General features: G+C 38.7%; 1 protein-coding gene across 3 annotated transcripts in view; it reads right to left on the minus strand.

Moving 5' to 3' along the window:
* RAVER2 (ribonucleoprotein, PTB binding 2) overlaps positions 1–24355 on the minus strand; it is a 108534-nt gene that overhangs the window by 25070 nt on the left and 59109 nt on the right. The window contains exons 6-9 of one of the 3 annotated variants that reach the window (XM_037043360.1): positions 17510–17592; positions 14923–15027; positions 14661–14772; positions 13689–13957 (exon numbers count right to left, since the gene is read on the minus strand). In XM_037043360.1, the coding sequence (XP_036899255.1) occupies positions 13689–13957; positions 14661–14772; positions 14923–15027; positions 17510–17592 (569 nt within the window). Of the gene's footprint in view, positions 1–13688; positions 13958–14660; positions 14773–14922; positions 15028–17509; positions 17596–24355 lie in introns of all 3 variants that reach the window. The other 2 variants (XM_037043361.1, XM_037043358.1) reach the window with 2 other exon arrangements.

Consider the following 24355-nt stretch of genomic DNA (forward strand, 5'->3'; position numbering starts at 1 on the left):
TTCACTTTACTGTTTTTTCATCCAAGAACACTGTTTTTCTTCATTGCTTTTAGAGAGAGAAGAAGGGAGAGAGAAACATTGATAAGGGAGAGAGAAACACTGATTGGCTGCCCCCCGGACACCCTGACCGGGAATCGAACTGCACGGGACGATGTTCCAACAAAGTGAGCCACCACGGCCAGGGCCACTTCGTCACTTCTAGCCCAAGTTAGAAACTACATCCCACTTCACTGAAATGAGTGGTTTGTACTTGGAAGCAACCTCATATGCAGTGTTTATTTTCCTGACTATCGAGATTTAAACACTGAGGTTTCTGTTCAAACTGTGGATTGTATTCTTTGTGATAAATTTTACATATAGTATCGGAAATGAAATCTGTTCTGAGTAAACAAATACTGCTGTGGTAGGACTCACACAGATGAGAGTAACTGTTTCAACTGTAATTGTTTTAAATTTCAAAGTACACCAAGACAGCTGAAGAATAACAAACCTTGCTAGGCAGTATTAAAGACACGAAACATTGATGTTCAATGCCTTTGCAGACATGTTTTTCAATGTCACTTACCGCCAGGCTGAGAATGGACAGTACTCTCACTGACAGAGATTTGATTTCTGATGAACTAGTATTACAAAAATAGAAAAATCTGATTAGAAGATTATTTGATGCTATATAGTCTGATAATATTTAGAACTAACGTGAATGAATCAAAAGACCTTCCCCGTTATTCATGGGTCTCATCACTGTTTCTCAAGTTGCTAAGTCTCCAAGTAGTTTGTTTCTACATTTCATCTCTCCAGCAATTCCTGGAAAACATGTGGGTATTTTGCCAAAGCATATATATTTTTATCCGAATTGTCATTTACATAAAAGAAAATCTGTGTGTGTGTTGTGTGTATGTCCCGAACTGAGACTCCAACACTAAATTGTACAAGCAGTAACACTAACTGCTTAGCATCTTAGCATTATGACTTAACCTGAAGCTATTACATTTCCTTTTCATAACAGACATAAATCCACGTTTGGAGAGAACTGAGCAAGAAACATGTACATCAAATGTTTCCGTGTGAATAATTTATCGTAGTTTTAAAAAAATAAGTTAGACTTACTGTGATCATTTTGTAATATGTACAAATATGAAATCATTGTGATGTACACATAAAAATAAGATAAGGTCCTATGTCATTATACCTCAATAAAATAATTGAGGTATAAAAACTTAAAACTTAAAATCTAAAAACTTAAAACTATAAAAATCTAAAAACTTAAAACCAAGTTAAACAGATCATTGAACAAAGTCCAAAATCTTGCCCCATATTTGGAAGACACACTGTAGAGTGCCTGGTCCAACCTGCTACCATCAGAAAGGGAACTCGCTCCTACTGAGATCCACATGGAAGCTCACCGGGATTTGTCTAGTGCTTTCACTGAGATGACAGTCACATCTCTGTGAAACTTTATCTGCATTTCAAAACTTCATTGTTCTTTGTTATGTGAAACCTGAACCTACTTTATTTTATGTCACACTTATGGGACTAGGTCTGCCCACTGGAGAAACAGAACACCATGGGGCTACTCTACGAATATTTCTTTTTAAAGGTATATCCAGGGGGCCGCTCCTTTCCAGGTCCTCACGCACTCTGCCCTCGTTCCCCACAGGACTTGGTGTCCAGACCCTGCCCGACCCGGGCTGTCTTCTTCTGAAGAGATTCTCATTCGCCCACTATGTGCATCATCTCATACATCGCTTTTCTAGAGACACTGGTGCTTGCATTTAATATGAACTAAGGAGTCTGGGCAAGAAGTATTCATATGAGTTCTTTTTGTTTAATTCCCCTCAATAACCCAAGTAATTAATCCTGCAGATAAATAAAAATTCATTCTGTGAAGAACTGCCTGAGGAGTTTAATTTTTTAATTATTGGACATTCTTCCCACATATCCTGCCTTGACTAAGTGATACCACACCTCTTAAAAATTCAATATTAACCTGACATTGGAATACAGCCAAATATGTAAATTTTTTCCTCATATTCTCCTTATAGCAGCAGTTTTATGCCACTTACAAACCAAATGGTATTTTAGACCACAAATAAAGTAAAAATTAAATGTAATGTATTCTACCTATCAGTTGTAACATTTCTAAATGTGTCAGTGGTTTATGAACTATTAAAATCGTGGGGTAAAAACTTCCAGAATTAAAACAGACTGGATTCTTTTGGACAGACCAGCATTTAATAACTGACTTTGACATATTTCAGATAACATAAAATTACTTATCTCTCTAAATATCAAAATAATGCCTTAATTAGCTATAGAAAACATTTTAAATAGAAAAAAAAGAGTATAGCTTAAAGATAAGCCTTACTATTTACTTAGCCTCATAGAAGTCATTATATAATTACGTAAGTATTAATGACTCTCCAAAGGAGGGGTGTCCAACCTTCTGGCATCATTGGGCCACACATTAAATACACAAAAACTAACAAAAACTGATGAGCAAATAAAAAGGTTTTAAGTAAATTTACGATTTTATGCTGGGCTGCATTCATAGCTATCCTGGGCCACATGTGGCCCGTGGGTTGGATGCCCCCGCTCCAAAGCTTTGCCAAATCACAAAATTTGAACTTATATTAGTTTATATTATATTTTTAATATATCAAGCATTTTTGAAAACTATGAATATTTCAAACTTTTTAGAGGTAAATATTTATAGTAAAAATTCATATGTAAATAATGTTACTGTATCACACTTTAAAAACCCATTTTACACATGGCTCTAGAAAGATGGCGATGGAGAAGGACGGAACGAATTCCACTTTCCCCTAAACATGGGAGAAAAACCTGGCCGATCTCCGGCAAACAGCCAGCATATATGAAAATAAGAGACCAGAAATTGTAGAAGACACTGAAAAACCAGACAGTAAGGAGGCGGCCGCAGGACAGTAGGGTCCCAGAGATCAATGTGCAGACAGGGGCAGCAGCAGCCTCCGCCCGTGCGCGGCGGGTTTACCACGGACTCTTTGGGAGCTCAGGGCAGGCCGCAGGGTCCTTGGGAGAGAGCCAGGGCATCAGCTCCCTCCCTCCCTGGCCAAGCAGGGTTTGGGCAACACTGGGAGATAGATACCTGGTTGCTTGAGGTTGAAGAGAAGGGAATGGGGACTAAGAGGCAAACACACAAGGGCCGTGACCACCTGCTGAGTCTGTGGTCGCCGGCTTGGGAGAACTGAGAGGCGCAGTTCAGACTCTGACCTCGGTAGGCACTGATCTGGCTAGAGGATTGGGCTGTACGGAGGGCCAGGCTTGATTAGGAGGAATTTCTTAAAAAGGGAATTGTTTGAAGGATCCTCCTGCGACAGCCACATAGCCTACTCCCCACCCAGCCTGGCAGCGATCTCGAGCTTGCGTGGAAGGCCTTGCGTTACCCCACAGCACTGGGAAGGGTTCGTGTCCAAACCCACAGGACCCAGGCAGCCCGGCCAGGTGTGTGTGCCCCTGCAACCCAGCCCATGGCAAAGACCCTCGGGGAAGGAGTGCTATGAAGAGAACATGAATCCCTGCATGGGACGCTGGGGAGAGGCGACAGACTAGCTCTTGGGAGAGTGCTCACAGGACTGGCTGAGTGCACATGGGGAAGGGAGAAAGGCCACACCCATGGCCCCTCAACCGGCTGCAGTCAGTGAGACCAGAAAAACTGGTTTGGCCAGTTTGACACCAACAAGAGATGTTTCACTTTTTTTTTAGTAATCTTTTTAAAAAAATTGTATTGCTGCTTTATCTTTCAATACTGTTTTCCTCTTTCTCCTTTTATTCCTTCTTCCTTTTTTCCAAACTTATTCCTTCTTCCTCCCTTCTCCTGCCTTTTCTTTTCTCTGTTACCCACAAGTGAGACAAACAACTTGGAACTGCGAAAAGGCCAGAGTTGGACCCAAAGAAGGGGCATCCCCAACAACAGAGACAGAGAGACAACTGTCACTTTGCCACAGCAGAGAACTACAAGTTGCTGCACATGTGTATTATTTTCTTTTCATTACTCTTACATCTTCTATTTTAATAGTATCTTTATATTCCTCCTCTTTCTGTATAGGCTTCTTAGCTTTGGCTGGTTATACTGTATCATTTGACAGGTTTGCCCTGTTCTCTCCTCCACAGTGTATTGCTAAGTTTCTATACTTCACGCCACTTGTTTTCCTTTAGCACACTACTCAAAGTCCTATACCCCCTATTCATGTTATCCAGATCACATAGAGTCTGTCATATGGTTGTTGCTCTAATATTATTGTAAATAATAGCTGTTCCATGCAATTGTAAATACTTCACAACACCCCTCCCGGATCTTAGTTCACTTCACAGTTTCCTGAACTCTATTACTGTAGTGGTTAACTCTATTCTCTCACACACTACACCTAGTTACTATCCTTTACTCTCACCTTACCTCAGAATCTGACCTCCCACAACCTCACTACTTTCTAGATCCAACTCACAATCCTTCCCTTCCCAACAAGAGTCTTATCTTCTGTTCATCCTTTCTTAAAAGCGGCCAGCTGGGTTGAAAATTACGGTTAACACTATACATAGCCTAAAGATCTCCTATCTCTACCAGCCGTTACTATAAATATCATAGAATACACTCCTGCATCTTAAACCATTTTGCCTTCTGCTCCAACTGACCACACACAAAAAGAGTAGGTAGAAGCAGCGAACACCAGTGAACACCAGCAAAAACTAAAAGAGGAAACCCAACAACAAAGGAACCACCAACAAATAACAACAGAACACGGTGAAGGAGGGAGTGGAAACCACACAAAACTCAATCCAAAACCTAACTGGAAATACAACTAAATAGTGGAGAAACTACCCAGTACAAACAACTGAACAAGACCAAAGGGGATCCTCAAAACCTTGTACACACGGAAGAACTAGCTTCACCAGTACAACAAATTAAAACAAGTGGTGGACAGAGTGACCCTCAGTTAACCAGCTGGGGGGAAGGACCCATAAAAGACAGACCCCAAAACAACCAAAACCCAAAGACAAATAAAGAGCAAACATAAAGGACAGCCCAAGACAAGTGAGCTTGGAGATCAAGGAGACTGTACCACTGAATCTCATAGGTATTTTATCACAGAAGTTAACACCATAAACCCAGGGAACCAGAAGAGATCAATTTAAGAAGCTGAAGCTAATAAGAAGAATTTCACAAAAAATGGGAAGACAAAGAAACAACCAAATGAAAGGAAAGGAGGAAGCCTCAGAAAGAATGCTAAATAAAATAGAGGCAAGTCAACATCAGATATTGAATTCGAAGCACTGGTTATCAGGAAGTTCGAAGAGCTCAATACGAGCTACCAGAAACTACAGGGGAACTACAATGAACTCACTGCAAACTATATCAACATGAGAAAGGAAACAGAAATTATCAACAAGGGCCGAGACCAAATGAAGAATATAATTTCTGAACTGAAGAACACAGTGGAAGGAATCAAAAGCAGGATCGATGAAGCAGAAGATCGAATCAGTAAGTTGGAGGACAAAGTAGAAAAAAATACCCAAAAAGAGCAAGAAAAGGAAAAGAGGCGCACAAAGAAGGAAGAGGGACTCAGAGAAACGCAAGACAATATGAAACATAATAANACAACAAAGGAACCACCAACAAATTACAACAGAAGAAGGTGAAGGAGGGAGTGGAAACCACACAAAACTCAATCCAAAACCTAACTGGAAATACAACTAAATAGTGCAGAAACTACCCAGTACAAACAACTGAACAAGAACAAAAGAGAATCCTCAAAACCTTGTACACACGGAAGAACTAGCTTCAACACAACCCGCCCTCACCAGTACAACAAATTAAAACAAGTGGTGGACAGAGTGACCCTCAGTTAACCAGCTGGGGGGAAGGACCCATAAAATACAGACCCCAAAACAACCAAAACCCAAAGACAAATAAAGAGCCAACATAAAGGACAGCCCAAGACAAGTGAGCTTGGAGATCAAGGAGACTGTACCACTGAATCTCATAGGTATTTAACCACAGAAGTTAACACCATAAACCCAGGGAACCAGAAGAGATCAATTTAAGAAGCTGAAGCTAATAAGAAGAATTTCACAAAAAATGGGAAGACAAAGAAACAACCAAATGAAAGGAAAGGAGGAAGCCTCAGAAAGAATGCTAAATAAAATAGAGGCAAGTCAACATCAGATATTGAATTCGAAGCACTGGTTATCAGGAAGTTCGAAGAGCTCAATACGAGCTACCAGAAACTACAGGGGAACTACAATGAACTCACTGCAAACTATATCAACATGAGAAAGGAAACAGAAATTATCAACAAGGGCCGAGACCAAATGAAGAATATAATTTCTGAACTGAAGAACACAGTGGAAGGAATCAAAAGCAGGATCGATGAAGCAGAAGATCGAATCAGTAAGTTGGAGGACAAAGTAGAAAAAAATACCCAAAAAGAGCAAGAAAAGGAAAAGAGGCGCACAAAGAAGGAAGAGGGACTCAGAGAAACGCAAGACAATATGAAACATAATAATATCCATATAATAGGGATACCAGAAGAAGAAGAGCAAGGGATAAAAAACCTATTTGAAAAAGTAATGATGGAAAACTTCCCTAATGTGATGAGAGAAAAACACAAATCCAGGAAACACACAGAGTCCCAGTCAAGAGGAACTCAAAGAGGCCCACTTTAAGACACATCATCATTAAAATGGCAAAATTAAAAGACAAAGAGAGAATCTTAAAGGCAGCAAGGGAGAAACAGGAAATAATATACAAGGGAGCCCCAATAAGGTTAGCTGCTGACTTCTCAATGGAAACACTCCAAGCAAGAAGAGAATGGCAAGAAATATTCCAAGTAATGAGAACCAGAGACCTGCAACCAAGGCTACTTTACCCAGCAAGACTCTCTATCAAGATAGAAGGCCAAACAAAAAGCTTCCAAGACAAAAGAAGTCTAAAAGAATACACCTCCACCAAACCAGCTCTGCAAGATGATGCTAAAAGGACTGCTTTAAGGAAAGGAAGGAAAAGAGAGACAGAGAGGAACAAAAGTACAAAAATGGCAATGAATAAGTACCTATCAATAGTAACCTTAAACGTAAATGGACTAAATGCTCCAATCAAACAACATAGAATAGCTGAATGGATAAGAAAGCATGACCCACACATATGCTGCCTACAAGAGATCCACCTCAGGATAAAAGACCTACATGGACTAAAAGTGAAGGGCTGGCAAAAATTTTTCCAAGCCAATGGACAGGAAAAAAAGCCAGAGTAGCAATACTCATATGAGACAAAATACACTTTAAAAAAAGGGCCATAAAGAGAGACCCAGAAGGTCACTTCCTAATACTCAAGGGAAGAATCCACCAAAAAGACATTAATATAGTAAATATCTATGCACCAAACATAGGAGCACCCAAATATATAAAGAAAATCTTAGAGGACTTCAAGAAAGATATTGACAGCAACAGAATTATAGTAGGGATTTTAACACATCACTGTCAAAAATGGACAGATCTTCCAAACAAAATATTGACAAAGATATTGTGGCATTGAGCAATGTCCTAGATGAAATGGACTTAACTGATATATATATACGGAGCCCTTCATCCCAAAGAAGGTAAATACACATTCTTTTCAAATGCACATGAAATTTTCAAAGACAGACCACACGACAGGACACAAAACAAGCCTCAAAAAATTCATGAAAACTGAAATCATACCAAGCATTTTCTCCAACCACAAGGTCTGAAACTGGAAACCAACCCCAAGGGAAAAAACCCAAAACACTCAAAATCATGGAGATTGACTACCATGCCATTAAACAATGAATGGGTCAAGAATGAAATTAGGGAAGAATCAAAAATTTTCTGGAAACAAATGAAAATGAACTCACAACAACCCAAAATTTATGGGACACAGCAAAAGCAGTCGTGAGAGGGAAGTTCATAGCAATATAGGCCTACCTAAAAAAGACAGAAATATTTCAAACAAACAACCTAACCCTATGCCTACAAGAACTCGAGGAACAACAAAGACAGCCCAGAGCAAGTAAAAGGAAGGAAATAACCAAGATCAGAGCAGAATTAAATGACATAGAGACTAAAAGCATAACTCTAAGGATAAATGAATCCAGGGCTGGTCTTTTGAAAAGATAAACAAAATCGACAAGCCTTTAAAAGCAGGCTCACCAAGAAAAAGAGAGGACCCAAATAAACACAATCAGAAATGAAAGAGGAGAGATTACAAATGACACCACAGAAATAGAAGGGATTGTAAGAAATTGCTATGAAAAACTGTATGCCAAGAAATTTGAAAACCTAGGTGAAATGAATAAATTTCTAGAAAAATATAATCATCCAAAACTCAATGAAAAAGAAGCAGAAAACCCGAACAGACCAATAACAGCAGATGAAATTGAAGAAGTAATCAAAAAACTCCTGACACACAAAGCCCTGGACCAGATGGTTTCACAGGAGAATTCTACAAAGCATTTAAGGAAGAGCTAACCCCTATTCTTCACAGACTATTCCAGAAAAGCCAAAAGGATGGAAGACTCCCAAACTCTTTTTATGAAGCCAGAATCATCTTAATTCCAAAACCAGATAGAGACACAACAAAGAAAGAAAACTTCAGGCCAATATCACTGATGAACATAGATGCTAAAATCCTCAACAAAATATTGGCAAATCGCATCCAACAATACATCAAAAAGATCATACACCACGGCCAAGTGGGATTCATCCCAGGGATGCAAGGATGGTTCAATATTCTCAAATGAATAAATGCAATACATCACATAAATAAAAGCAAACACAAAAATCATGATCATATCAATAGATGGGGAAAAAGCATCTGATAAGCATTTTATCACAACACCCATTTATGATAAAAACACTCAGCAAAGTGAGAATACAGGGAGCATTACTCAATATAATAAAGGCCATATATGAGAGACTTACAGCCAATATCATACTCAATGGGAAAAACTAAAATAGCTTCCACTAAAATCAAGAACAAGACAAGGTTGTCCACCTTCACCTATTCAATATAGTATCAGAAGTTTTAGCCACAGTGATCAGACAAGAAAAGGAAATAAAAGGCATCCAAATAGAAAAGGAGGGAAAAAAACTGTCACTGTTTGCAGATGACATGATAGTGTACATGGAAAATCCTATAGACTTCACCAAAAACCTGCTCAACCTAATAAATGAATTTGGCAAAACAGAGGGATACAAAGTCAACATGCAGAAATCAAAGGCATTTTTATATACCAACAATGAAACAGAAGAAGCAGAAATCAAGAAAAAAATCCCATTCGATATAGCAAAAAGAAAAATAAAATACCTAGGGATAAACCTAACTAAGGAGGTAAAAGACCTGTATGCAAAAAAACTACACAACACTGAAGAAAGAAATCAAGGAAGACACAAACAAATGTAAACATATACCGTATTCATGAATTGGAAGAATTGACATCATCAAAATGTCCATACTACCCAAAGCAATTTACAGATTCAATGCGATACCTATTAAAGTGCCAATGGTATATTTCACAGACATAGAACAAACACTTCAAAAATTTATATGGAACCATAAACGACCCCAAATAGCAGCTGCAATTTTGAGAAAGAAGAACAAAGTAGGAGGGATCACAATACCTGATATCAAACTGTATTACAAGGCCACTGTAATCAAAACAGCCTGGTACTGGCATAAAAACAGATACATGGACCAATGGAACAGAACAGAGAGCCCAGAAATAAATCCAAGTCTCTACGGTTCATTAATATTCAACAAAGGGGGCAGCAACATAAAAGGGAGTAGAAATAGCCTCTTCAACAAATGGTGTTGGGAGTACTGTGCAGCTACATGCAAAAAAATGAAACTCGGGCACCAACTTACACCATATAGAAATATAAATTCAAGGGGAATAAAAGACTTAAATATAAGCCATGACACAATTAAAGTCCTAGAGGAGAACATTGGCAGGAAAATCTCAGATATTTAACGCAGCAACATTTTTACTGATATGTCCCCTAGAGTACATAAGTAAGGGACATAAAGGAAAGAATAAACAAATGAGATCTCATCAAAATAAAAAACTTCTGTGTGGCTAAAGAAAACAGCATTAAAATAAAAAGAGAACCAACTGTATGGGAAAACATATTTGCCAATGATACCTCAGACAAGGGTTTAATCTCCAAAATATACAAAGAACTTATAGGACTCCATTCTAAGACAAGCAACCCAATTAAAAAGTGGGCAAAGGACTTGAATAGACACTTCTCCAAGAAGGACATACAGAGAATCCAGAGACACATGAAAAGATGCTCAATATCGCTAGCCATCAGAGAGATGCAAATTAAAACCACAATGAGATGCCATTTTACACTGGTCAGAATGGCCATCATAAACAAAGCAACAAACAAATGTTGGACAGGTTGTGGGGAAAAGGGGACCCTAGTTCATTGTTGGTGGAATTGCAGACTGGTACAACGACTATGGAAAATAGTATGGAATTTTCTAAGAAAACTAAAAATGATTCTGCCTTTTGACCCACCAATTCCACCGCTAGGATATCCTAAGAACCCTAAAACACCAATCCCAAAGAACATACGCACCCCAGTGTTCATAGCAGCACAATTTACAATAGCCAAGAGTTGGAAGCAACCTAGGTGCCCATCATTAAATGAATGGATCAACAAACTATGGTACATTTACACAATGGAATTCTATACAACAGAAAGAAAGGAGGAGCTCCTACCCTTTGCCACAGCATGGATGGAACTGGAAAGCATTATGCTGAGTGAAATAAGCCAGGCAGTGAAAGACAAATACCATATGATCTCACCTTTAACAGGAACCTAAACAACAAAACAAATAACCAAGCAAAATTTAACCAAAGACACTGAAATTGAGAACAGGCTGACAATGACCAGAGGGGAGAGAGGAGGGAATTTCTGGGGAAATGGGAAAGGATTTACAGGAACTGGTATAAAGTACACATGGATAAAAACTAAGGGGGGGGGGAATGGGAGGGAGGTGGGGAGCACTGGGGGGTGGGTGGGTGGGTGGGCTGGGATGGGAGTAAAAGACAGAAAACTGTACCTGAACAACAATTAAATAAATTAATTAATGTAAAATAAAATAAAAATACTCATTTTACACAAATTATTTCATTTACTGAAAAATTGGCAAGTAATAAATCGTAGTCCTAAATATCAACTGACATGACTTATCAATAGATGGCTTTTGTTTATTTATGGTAACAGAATTTTTTGAAGAGTACAGTATTTTCTATTTTGAAAAATGTACATTATAAAAAAGGCATCATTGCCTTTGACATATCATAGCAATTACTTAGTTCGTAATCCATAGTGTATACTTTATGTTACTAACTTCCTTTGAAATTTAAAAATAGTTAAGATCGCTTTATGATGCTCCATAAATTTTATCTCTTGTAAAATAACCAAAAACTAGAATACTCTAGAATTAGAATAATCTCATTTAATATATAATTAAAAAGAACAGCAGAGACTTCTGGTCAAGACAGAGGCACAGTTAGCATGCTCTGCCTCTTTGAGCAACCACAGAGAGAGTTAGAACTATTTCTCAAAACAAGTAATAACCAGAACCATCAGAAAATCGAGCTGTATATGAAAGTTTGACTACCGAAGATTTAAAGAAGCCACATTCATCCAGATGGGTCGGAGAGGAGGAGTAGCAGAGACAGGAAGAGAGGCAGCAGTGGTGGAAGGGGCAGTCCCACATTCAAGTGTAATGGACAAAATCAGGAGGGACACCTTGGGTATGAGCAATCCCAGTCCTAAGCTAGACTGCACAGACTAGGGTTCCAGCACAGGGAAGATAAATCTCCATAACTTCTGGCTGGAAAAACCAGTGTGGGTTGGGGCAGTGGAAGAAACTGTAGGATTTTCAGAAGAGTTCATTTAAAGGGCCCGCATTGACTTAGAATATGCATACCTACCCACACTGGGAATCACCACCAAGGCGACAACTGGAAGGATGCCAGTTACATACGGGAAGTAGGTGAAGTGACTAGAAATGGGGCCAGTGCCAGCAAAGCTCCAGAAGCCAGGCAGTGGCACTGTCTCCTCTCTGAGCCCTCCCCACCCACAGCAACAAAGTGGTAAAGCAGGTTGCCCTGCCCTACTGATTACCTAAGGCCACACCCCACACAATTTACAGATACCTTTTACAGGGAGTCAAAGCATCTCTATCTGGTACACAGAAACAAACACAAGGAGGCTGCCGAATTGAGGAGATGAAGAAATATGGCCCAAATGAAAGAACCAAACAAAACGCTAGAAAAAGAACTAAAGGAAATGGAGATAACTAACCTATCAGATGCACAGTTCAAAACACTGGCTATCAAGATGCCCAAAGAACTGAGTATAGCAACAACATAACAAGTGAAGGTTACACTAAGTGAAATAAAGAAAAATCTACAGGGAACCAACAGTGGAGAGGATGGAACCAAGAATTAAACCAATGATTTGGAACACAAGAAAGGAAAAAGTATTCAATCATTTCAACAGCAGGAAGAAAAAAGAATGAAAAAGAAATGAGGAGAGGCTTAGGACCCTCTGGGACAACTTTAAATGTGCCAACATCCCAATCATAGGGATGCCAGAAGAAGAGGAAGAGCAAGAAATTGGGACTTATTTAAAAAAACAATGAAAGAAAACTTCCCTAATTTGGTGAAGGAAATAGACACGCAAGTCCAGGAAGCACAGAAAGCCCCAAACAAGTTGGAAGGAACCAAAGAGGACCACAACAAGACACATCATAATTAAAACGCCAAAGGTTAAACATAATCTTAAAAGCAGCAAGAGAAAAGCAGATAATTACCTACAAAGGAGTTCCCATAAGACCATCAGCTGATTTCTCAAAAGAAAGTTTGCAGGCTAGAAAGGACTGGTAAGAAGTACTCAAAGTGAGGAAAAGCAAGGACCCACGACCTAGATTATTCTATCCAGCAAAGCTATCATTTAGAATGGAAGGGCAGATAAAGTGCTTCTCAGACAAGGTAAAGTTAAAGGAGTTCATCATCACCAAACCATTGTTATATGAAATGTCAAAGGGACTTATGTAAGAAAAAGAAGATCAAAACTGTGGAACATTAAAAGGGCAACAAATCCACAACTATCAACAACTGAATCTAGAAAACCAAACTAAGCAAACAACCAGAACAGAAACAGAATCACAGATATGGATATCATCGAGGGGGGATATCTGCTGGAAAGGGGAAGGGGAAGAATGGGAGAAAAGGTTCAGGGAATGAGAAGCATCACTGGTAGGTACAAAATAGATGCGGGGAGGTTAAGAATAGTATAGGAAATGGAGAAGCCAAGGAACTCATATACACAACCGATAGACATGAACTAAGTGGGGAGATGCTGGAGGGAAGGTGGGTACTGGGTGGACAGGGCAAAGAAAGAAAACTTGGGAAAACTATAATAGCATAATCAATAAAAATATTTAAAAATATCTGTAACAGCATAATCAATAAAATATATTTTTTTTAAATGGGCAACAAAAAGAATATATATACTCCCTGTAGTGTGTGTGTGGATATGCACATATGGAGCACACAGCCACACTGTGTGCATCTATGTATGTGTACGCACATGCACACACAGAGTTTTCTTACCCCCGAACTCATCTCCGTGCCTTTTGGCTGGCTTTGTGGCGGCTTATGGTGTCCTGTCAGCAAACCTCCAGCAGTAAGGTTTGGAAAGCTCTGAAGATAAGCCTGTGACCCTGAGAAATTTCCTTCTGCTATTCCCACGGAGGCTGGCTGTTTCTCCTGAGTACTCCCTTGTCCCGGCCCAGCTTGTCCAGCCACGTGCTGATTTGGGAAGAACGGTAACATGCCCATTCCAGCCGTTGCAGCTGTTTGCGTTGGAATCAGGTTAGATGCTGCAGTGAACCACAAATGCAAAAAACTTCTGGTTAGACAAGACTCATTCATAACAGTCATTTTGATTTTGCTAAGTTACAGGCAAAACACAAATAACCCCTTTTTTAACCTGTCAGAGGACACATTCAAAAGGTGAGGTTAGGGGCTGTATGTCAGCTCGTTCCTGAACGGGAAAATGGAAACCTGCAACAGGGATCATGCTTTTCTTAAGCAACTTCCAGAACGGTCTCAAGGATATTCTTTAATTCTAAGCTTTAATTGTAAGTTTTGGAGATCACATTTTTTAAAAATGATACAAATAACTACACTTTAAATTTACGAACACCAGATATTTCTTTAGAGAAGCTAATGGTTTCTCACCCGGGCAAAAACTGCACAGGCGCACACGTATCGTGCGCCGGCAGCACAGCGGGCAGCACACTGGGCTCACGCAGATCTGCGTCTCCCCCTCACACCGCTGGGAACCTTCATCAAACATTAAAGCCTGTCCCCGCTGGATATGCTTCTCTGGGTATGGAAGCAAGTTTATCGGTAACTCACGAATAGTTTTCTAATATTGAAAGCAGAAAGACCGAAAGGGCTCTAGAAATTTTAGATGAAACTCAAACAGGACCTTTCTGTAAAAAGTAGAATACAGGTAAACTATCTTTAAATTTCAAATCTGACCATGTATGGACTTGCTAGTAAATACACATCACTTACTTTTATGGGCTTCTCCATGGTGACCCAACTCTGCTTTCAAGGGAAGCCCCGACCCTACCCCGACTGCGGGCTGAAGCACCACAGCTGGGGCTTCGCCAAGCAGGCCTGGTTTCTGCCAAAGAAAAGAAAGTGAGCCTTTGCCAACCGCAGCAGAGTACAACTGAGTTAAAAGCCTGCACAAGAGGACATTCAAGCTGACCGACAGCCTGATCACAAGAAAAAATAAAAACGAACTCATTCCAAATGAAAAACCCATCCTTACGTTATTGGTATGAATACTCTCAAACTTCACTAAGTGCTGCTGTGCCAGCGGTACATGGGGAAGGTTCTGAAGGAACAAACGAGAAGCATTACCCACAATTGAGCTCTGTGAAAAATGATAAAACATTCAGTCAGTTTAATTGTTCAAAGCTGCCTGTTGTAGAACCACTTCATACAGTCCAACTCTCTCTCTAGCTGATCCGAGCCAAGACAACAGCTCCTGTGTGCCTCACGTGGCAACCTCTGACAACACTACTTCCTGTAATCATCCGCAAGACACGACCATACCATCATCAGATGAGCTCCTCACCCTCTCCTCCCTTCCTTTCACCCCCACCCCCTCCCTCTCTGGCTTTAATGTCAGCATCACTCACTCACTCACTCGTTTATCTACTTCATCATTCCACGAAGACCTACTGAACACTTCCTGTGTGCCAGGCGCTGTGCTACATAGTGACAAATACAATGTGATCGGCCCTCATGGATCTTAGAGCCCCTGAAGAAAGAAGGCATTTGCCAACTATAAAAACACGTCATTACCAATGGTAATGAGTACATGAAGGGACAATACAAGGAGCTATGAGAACAAGTAGCAGGGGGAGTGACTGAGACTGGTAAATTCAAAGACGGTTTTCCTGAGGGACTAGTGTGTAGAGATCTGAAGGCTGCGGAAAAATGACTAGGGGGCACGGGGGGGGGGGGGAATGAGGTGGTGCCGGAGTGGGGGCCTTTTCCGGCGGGGGGAGCAGGAGGAGCAGAAGCCCAAGGAGAAGGGCACAGGCCCTCGGAGGCCCAACGCAGGCCGCTGGAGGCGCAGACGATGGCACCCGGGGGGCATGGGAGGCAGGGGAGCCCAGCCTGGACAGGCTTTCAAGGCAAAATTAAGCATTTTGATCTTTATTCTAAAATGAAGAGAATATTGTCAAAACTCTGAACACCTATCACTCTTCACATCCTGATGTAATTAGTTGTTTAATGTTTGTTTTCTCTGCTCACTGAAATTCTGTAAGAACAGGGATGATGAATGTGTGTTCAATGCTGTTGACTCAGTGATTACCAGAGTGTTTAGGACATGTTAGATTCTAAATAAAATATGTTCAGTAAAGGAATGAATAAGGCCCTGTAATGTATAAGGTCCTGTGTTAGATGCTAAGAATGAAAAATAAAGGAGAGGCCGTTCCCTGACAGAGCTAGCTAGGTTTACAACCAGACACTCATTCACACAAAACACAACAATCTACTATGTATTGAGTTGGATCAATAATTAGGCTTATATATGAAGAAAACCTTAACACTATCTGAAACTAATGTTCATCTCCAGTATTACATTTACATATACATTTAAAAATACTTATCTAAAAAGGGTAAAACCAATTTTTACTTTCACAAATATATGAATTATTTGTATAACATTACATTTTAAGAATAAGAGTTACTGTTTATTTATTCATTCTTTCTTTCTACAAACACTGTTTTGAGTTAAGACCCCATCAGAGGACTTGTCTGAAGTGCAGCCATGCACCACATCACAAGGTTTGGGTCACTGATGGACCAAATACACCACAGTGGTAGGAAATAAAGGTCCGTGCATGTCACTGCCCCTCGAGACCTTCCAGCGGGATAAGGTGTGGGGGTGAAAGACAGTGATGTTGATGGTCCTGAGGCTAACGTGTATTTGTGTCTTAGTTTTTAACCTCCAAATTAAAAAACTTAAAATAGCAAGATTTTTAAAATAGGAAAAAAGCTTATAGAATAAGGATATAAAGGAAATATTCTTGAACAGATGTACAATGTATGTTTTAAGCTAAACATTATTACGGGTTGAAAAGTTAAAAAAAATTAAGGTTATAAAGTAAAAAAGTTATAGTTAGTGAAGGTTTACTTATTACTGAAGAAAGTATTTTTTATAAACTTAATGTAGCCTAAGTGTACAGGGTTTATAAAGACCACACCAGCATACATACAGTAATCTTCTAGGCCTCTGCATTCACTCCTCGCGCCCTCCCTGTTTCTCCCACAACAACTCCAAACCTGCGAGTGCACTATCATTTCTCATCCTTTTCACTGCATTTTCACTGTGCCATTGCCCTGTTTAGATACACAAGCACTTACCACTGTGTTACAACTGCCTACAGCACTCAGTACAGTAACATGCTGTACAGGTGTGTAGCTTAGGAGCAGTAGGCGGTACCACACATGTAGGTATGTAGTGGCTACACCATCCAGGTTTGTGTAAGTTTACTCTACGGGTTCACACATGACGAAATCACCCAACTACAAATATCTCAGAGCCAATCCCTATTGTTAACCAACACATGACTGTTCTGATTTAGAGAGAACTATACCACAAAATATACCTCTGCCCTTCTTAGTGCCCTACAAATGAGAATCAATAAATACATATAACTATGCTGCTTTGATTAACTTCGATCTGATGTATTTTAAGCTATGTTTTCACATAGCTGTAATTATGACTACGGGTTTTTTAAAAATACTCATTTAACTCCTTGAGGATTTTACTTGTTAGAAACAAACAAAATATTCACTCTGGATTTTTGATACTTCAATACTCAATGCTATTTATATACCTGATGTGCTTTATTCAAATGTAAAAATGCAGGGGAGATGGATGCACTCATCAGATGTGGCAAGCTGTGAGGTGTTCCAAGAACTGCTTCAAGAAAATAAAAGTAAAAATTTAACTTCAGGATATATATGGAATTTAGAAATAAATAAAACAAACTTCAAAAAGGATAAATGAATATTTCTTTAAACTTTTAAGAAATTAATTGGCCGTTCATTTACATACTGACCTTGTCATTGCACAAGAAGTAGCAGGATTTGTTCCGTGTGAGCCAACCCTAGAATTGTATTAAAAACTCCCAGACCTTCTGCCATAAACGGTGAACTCATGCTATTTGCTCAGCTTTTGTTAGGTTTGGGGATACTTAGGCAGGGAGGTGGGGGGTGGGAGGCAAGGATTTAATACAGTCCTGTCCTTAAAAAGCTTACAATCCAATTGCAAAGAGAATATATGTACAAAGAAATATTAACATAATAAAAAAAAACAACAAAAAACCCAACAGCACTGTACAGAGTTGATAAAAAAAATAAATGGTAACCATACTCTCCACTGAATCTACCTAAGAGCACAAATACCAGAGTACATATCAGGAGATGACTTTTCAGAATGAACAACATATGCACAAAAAAACCCATTATAAATACATGAAGAAATTTCCTATTATTATTATAAGGTAGCTGAAAACAGTCATAATATACACAGTTATCTAGCAATACAATTATTAGAACTAATGGAGATCGACATAGAAAGCGTTTCAAAAAGCATGTAATGCAAGAGTCAAAAATATCTGAAATTTATATATAACATCCCTACAAGTTCATCCCACGCTTCAGAAACCCTGTTCCTAGTTTTTATTACTTGCTGAGGCAGCCCATTACACCTTTGGAAAACTGATCACTATAAAGAGCTCTCTTCAGAATGAGCCAGTTTCACTACTGTTGGTGGGAAGATTAGATCATTAAGACGAGTTCCTTATAAACAAAGACAGTTTAAAAGGCAAGAGGGATAGGGATGGTCACATCATGATGATACAGGGGTAAATTCATTGAGAGGATGATGCGACAAGCTCAAATGTCTTTGCAAAACCGACAAAGATTCAAAATATATAAGACAAAAATTTCTAGAACTGAACGGAAAAGTAGGTAATACCAAAATTATTATTAGAAATTTTGAAAACACTTCCTCTTTTCTTAGACAGTCGCCTTATTATGATATAAAACATTAAAATATATTTCACAGCTATTAGTGAATACAGTATCTCGCAGTTTAAAACAACTAGAATCAAAACACTGAAAATGTTCACTGTCTCACGTCTAGCTGCTCCTACCCTTAGCTCCTGGCGAAGTCTCCCACTACATTCCTTTTTTCCCTCACAATTAATAGAGTAAGTTGACAGAAAATTAGTGAGGATATACAAGACTTGAACAGTACTTCCACCAAACAATATATAAAAAGATTACAATACACCATGACAAAGTGAGGTTTACCCTAGGAATTAGAGGTTGGCTTAATATTCAAAAATCAATCAACGTAATTCATCATGTTAAGAGACAAAAAAAAAAACCTACTCCAAACCAAAATACCCACTCAAGATAATTTCCATAAGTGGAGAAAAGCAATAAATTTCAGCAATTATCATGATATAATTTCTCGGCAACAGAGGGATAGAAGAAAAAAAAGTTTACAGCTTGGAAAGAAAATCTGTGAAAAAAATATAGTTTAAATAATATCTAACTATTAAAAAAAAGAATGCTTTTTTCTAAAATGAGGAACAAGAATGTTCCTCAAGCAAGAGGAACATAAAAATTTCAGCATAATGTATGGATTGAACAAGCAAGAATGTCCATTCTCACTGGTTCAATCCATACATTATGCTGAAATTTTTACCTAATGCATTAAAGAAAAAAATAAAACATATAGATATTGGAAAGGAAGAAGTAAAATTGTGTTAATTTATAGATGACATAATTGTTTCTAGAGAAAATCCTAAGTACAAAAATGTACTAGAGATAATAAGCAAGACTGCGGGAATACAAGATAAATACACGAAATCAACTGTAATTGCATATGCTAGCAATAAGAAATAGAAAATTGAAGTTTAAAGAGCAATTTATTTAAAAAGTATCAAAAACTATAAAATACTATGGATAAACCTGTCAAAATGTGTATGAGATTTTTACTCTGAAAACAACAAAATATTTGAGAGAAATTAAAGAATAGCTAATTAAATTCAGAGACATATACCATATTTATGACTTGGCCTCAAAATTGTCACTTTTGCCCAGATTGGTATAGAGATTCAACTCAGTATCAATAAAATTTCCAACAGATATTTTCACAGAAATTGACAGGCTGATTCTGAAATTTACATGCAAATACAAAGGATTTACAATAGGCAAAACAAACTGAAAAAGTTGAAAGACTTACTTTAACTGATTTTAGGCCTTATTTTAAAGCTACACTTATCAAAACAAGGTATTATTGATATAAAATCAGACATTTACATCAATGCAATAGAATACAGAGTTACAGTCCAGAGGCAGAGACATACATACATAGTCCGCTGATTTTTTAAAAAGATGCCAAGAATTCAAGGAAAAAGGATAATCTTTTTAAACAAATGATTCTGGAACAACTGTAAATAAAATTAACCTGGACATTTACTTCACACCATAAACAAAAATGGATTACAAAATGGATCACAAATACAAAGGTAAGAGGTAAAATTATAAAACTTCTTGAAGAAAAGATAGAAGGATATTTTAGTGACCTAGAATTTGGCAGATGTTAACTATGACACAAGAAGGACAAATTATAAAAGAAAAAAATGATACATTGCACTTTGTCAAAATAATAAATTTTGTTCCTCAAAAGATATTTTTAAGAAAATAGAAGGACAATCTACAGAGTGGAGGAAAATACTCGCAAACCCATGTATCCAACAGAAAATCTGTCAATTAGCATAAAGATCCCTCACAACTTAATAAGAACATAATTCAACTTTTACATGTGCAAAATATTTAAAAGATATATTGACAAATATGTAAAGATGGCAAATCAGCACACTGAAAGATGTTCAAAATCATTAGTCAAAAAGGATATTCCAATTAAAACTTCAATGAAGTAACATTATACTTCATTGTATATAGCCCTTCATTTAGAAGGGCTAAAATTAAAGGGCCAACGTCTCAAGTGGTGGTGAGGATACTTAACAAACTGGAGGGCAGGACAGTGATGACGAGAACGGGAAACAGCGGGAGGGTTTGTGATAACTCAAACACACACCTACCACATGACCCAGCCATTCCACAACCATATCTTTACCAAAGCAAAATAAAAGTGTAAGTCTATATGAAAGACTAGTACACGTATGTTCATAGTAATTTTATTTGTAATGACCTAAACCTGAAAATAACCTAAATGTTCATTAACAAGTTGATAAATATGCAAACTGAGGCATGGAATACTTATGACTCAGCATTAAAAAGGAAAAAACCCTTGGATACATGCAGCAACATGTACGAATCTTAAAATGGGCTGAGTGAAAGAAGCCAAACAGTACATACTGTGTGATTTCTTTTATATAAATTTCTATGAAATACAAACTACTCCGTAGTGACAGAGAATAAATTAGTAGTTTCCTGGGGGTGAAGGAGAGGTAGATTACAAAGGGATAAAAGGAAATTTTTGAGAATGAGTATGTTCATTATTTTGATTATGAGGTTGACTTCACTGGTGTATACATATGTCAAAACTCATCACTTGTACACTTTAAATACATACAGATTAATGTGCATCAATTATACATCAATAAAGCTGCTAAAAATACAGATGACAATTACAAACTATTTAAAATACAAAGTGGGGCCTGGCTGGTGTGGTTCAGTGGATCGGGTGCGGCCTGTGAACCAAAGGGTTGCTGGTTGGTCTCCCAGTCAGGGCTTGTGCCTGGGTTGCAGGCCAGGTCCCCGGTGGGAGGTACATGAGAGGTGACCACACATTGATGTTTCTTTCCCTCCCTTCCCCTCTCTATAAATAAATAAAATTAAAAAAATACAAAGTGGGGCCAAAGGCTTACAGTTGTTCATATGGAAAATAACACAATAATTAATAAGTAATAATAAGAATGAACTGTGTTTTGCATAGTCACAACTGTAAATCTACTTCTGCCCCACTCTGTGTGTCACACACACATAGATATAAAGAAAGGAATCTAAAATATTATTGTGTACATTTTTTAAGGTAATTAAAAGGTCTGAACTGGAGAAAATCTGTATGGTCAGAGTAACAATCAGTGTGGGTGTGGGAGGAAAATCAATCCGGTGGTAGCGTGCAGGTTCAGGTAGACAGAAGAGGCAGACAAGAAGAGTAGTTGATAGATCAGACCGCATGTGAATAACAAGGTATGTACAAGTTGTGAGCTGAGATGTAAACAAAGGGGTTCAATCAGTACACAAACATTTAAGTAACTTTCACCATAAATAACAGTTCTGTTCTAAGTGCTTGGGGTAGACAGGTATGTCTGCCACTAGGGAGCTTCTGTCCTGGAGGAGAGACAGACATAAGTAAATACGTGTGATTTACCTGATAAATAAAACACTGAGGGGGAAGTCGGGCGAGGGTACAGGTACAAATGTATTTTATATATAAACATGATTACAAAGAATTTTGATTCTCTCTTTCTTAGTTTGCTCAGAGGCCTCTGTAAGGAGTTTTCAGGGCATGGTAAGGGATACAGTTAAGATATAATAAAGAACATAGTAAAGTAAAAACAAATAGATCTTATTAACAAGTGTGGATGAAAAAGGGGCCACAGACTAAACCTGACGAGCTCAAGGGGGGCCTGCCTGATGGGACTTACAAATGCAGAGACCTACAGAAACCACACGGGATGGTCTGGAATTAAAACTTTCTAACTAAAAGTGAGTCGTGGTGGGTAGTCATGAGCTAGGCTAGTGTCTTCCCTGACAAAGGTCAATCTTTATCTTAACTGCGCTGTCCATTGTCTTTTTGCATCTACTTGGTAGCACACCTCTGGACTGTCGGGCTTATCCCGCTCTGCTACCACTCTGTGAACCAGAGCAGTGACCACAAACCCCTACTTGCCATCGTTACCATCTCAATTCACTTAACCATCCTATACCCACAAATGTAAAAGACCTGTCTGTTCATTTTACTTTTTATCCTATCCCAGATTTCCCTCTTTGCTTTCTCCTGCCTCCCTAGTCTACCACCAATGGGGTTCATGTAACCCCTTACGCCTCCCGCTTTGACGGCAGTGACGTACAAAACGAGGTGCAAAACTGCCGTTCTCTGGGGCGTATTCTTAATCCGCAGAGATTGTGCCTCCCAGCAACTGTCATCAATTCAGCTCAAACAAACTCATAAAAATTCTCTACAGGTTTAAACGTTTCTTAGGTTGACATAAGATGCTTTGCCTTTCCTGACTACCAAAAACACTTTCCATACATTCTCCAGAAGTCTGGCGTGTGTTCAAGCGAGGGGGAGCGAATCCTCTTCCCTGTCATTTCACTCAAACAAAAAGCCAAGTTTGGTGAGAGAATCTTTCCATCGGTGGAAGACTGAAACATCTTACTTAAAATTGTGAAAGTAGCACTAAAATAAAGACGCATAATCTCTTATGTCCATACGTCCATCTGAGAATAAAGGAAAGTAGAGCATATATACTTTTAGATAAAAAGCAAAGACAAAAATAATATTGAAGAGGAGTTACTAAAGATAGCCCAGAGTCCAAAGGTTTGGACAACGCTTTCTAAAATAGCCAGGAGTGTGACACACTTCTTTAAACACTAATACAATCTTGGGATCCACTAACATTTAAAACAAGAATCACAGGAAAGAAATTCCACTGCACTTTGCGCAGCTCAGATCCCACCTACAGAACGTGCCCCTGTGTACACGCCCTATTTCAGGGCGGCCCTGACCTCCTGGGCTTTGTCTACGAGAGGACAACTCGTGCAGCGGACCAGAGAGCATGTCCCAGCATGTTATGGAATGTCAAACAGAGAAATGCAGTCTCCAAAGAGACATAAGAGATGTAAAAAGAAAATATTAGAACTGTTTACAGTTTCATAGTGAAAATAAAATCATTAAGCTTTTAACATTTCTTCCTATATGGGTTGACAAGGGTGCATTCATATAACTGAAGAGAAATGATACATATCCTGTATATATTGGGGTTCTCAAAATTTATGTCACTGATAGGGTTGCAGAGCCAATAGATAGGTAGGTAGGTAGGTAGGTAGATAGATAGATAGATAGATAGATAAACAGAGGCCACTGGTCTGGAGAATAGAAGACAAGAAAAACCAAAGGTGACTAAGATTTCAAGTTAGTTGTTTTCAAGTATTAGAAGGCTTTTCTTACGGAAGAAACAACAGATTTCTTCTGTTTCTTCAAAGGAAGAACTAGAATAAGTGGCTAAAGATTACAGGAATCACTATCTAATATAAAAAAAACCCTAGTAATTAAATTTGTCAAACCAGGGAACAGTTTGCCTTGGGAAATAACGAGCTTCTTAGGCTTCAATTAGTCAAGACAACATAAATCTCTGGACAGCATTAAAACTGCAGGAGAGAGATCTGACTGCATCATAGACTGGGCCAGAAAAACCTCTGCACCTGCTTCTCACACGAAGAAATGATGAGAATATGAAGTACTTAACATGAGTACCGTTGTAGAATGAAATTAACTGGTCCTTGTGCCTGGTTCCCGGAAAGAAAACTTGAAATCTTTCCCCGGGACAAGAGTATCTTTTGTATGCTAACGAGGTGACTCCCGTTGGGCCCCTAAATAGCTTCAGAATGGGGGCTGGGCACACCAGAAACCA

This window comes from Sturnira hondurensis, unplaced genomic scaffold, assembly GCF_014824575.4.
Source record: "Sturnira hondurensis isolate 20B ecotype Veracruz unplaced genomic scaffold, ASM1482457v3 Scaffold0000648, whole genome shotgun sequence".
Lineage (NCBI taxonomy): Eukaryota > Metazoa > Chordata > Mammalia > Chiroptera > Phyllostomidae > Sturnira > Sturnira hondurensis.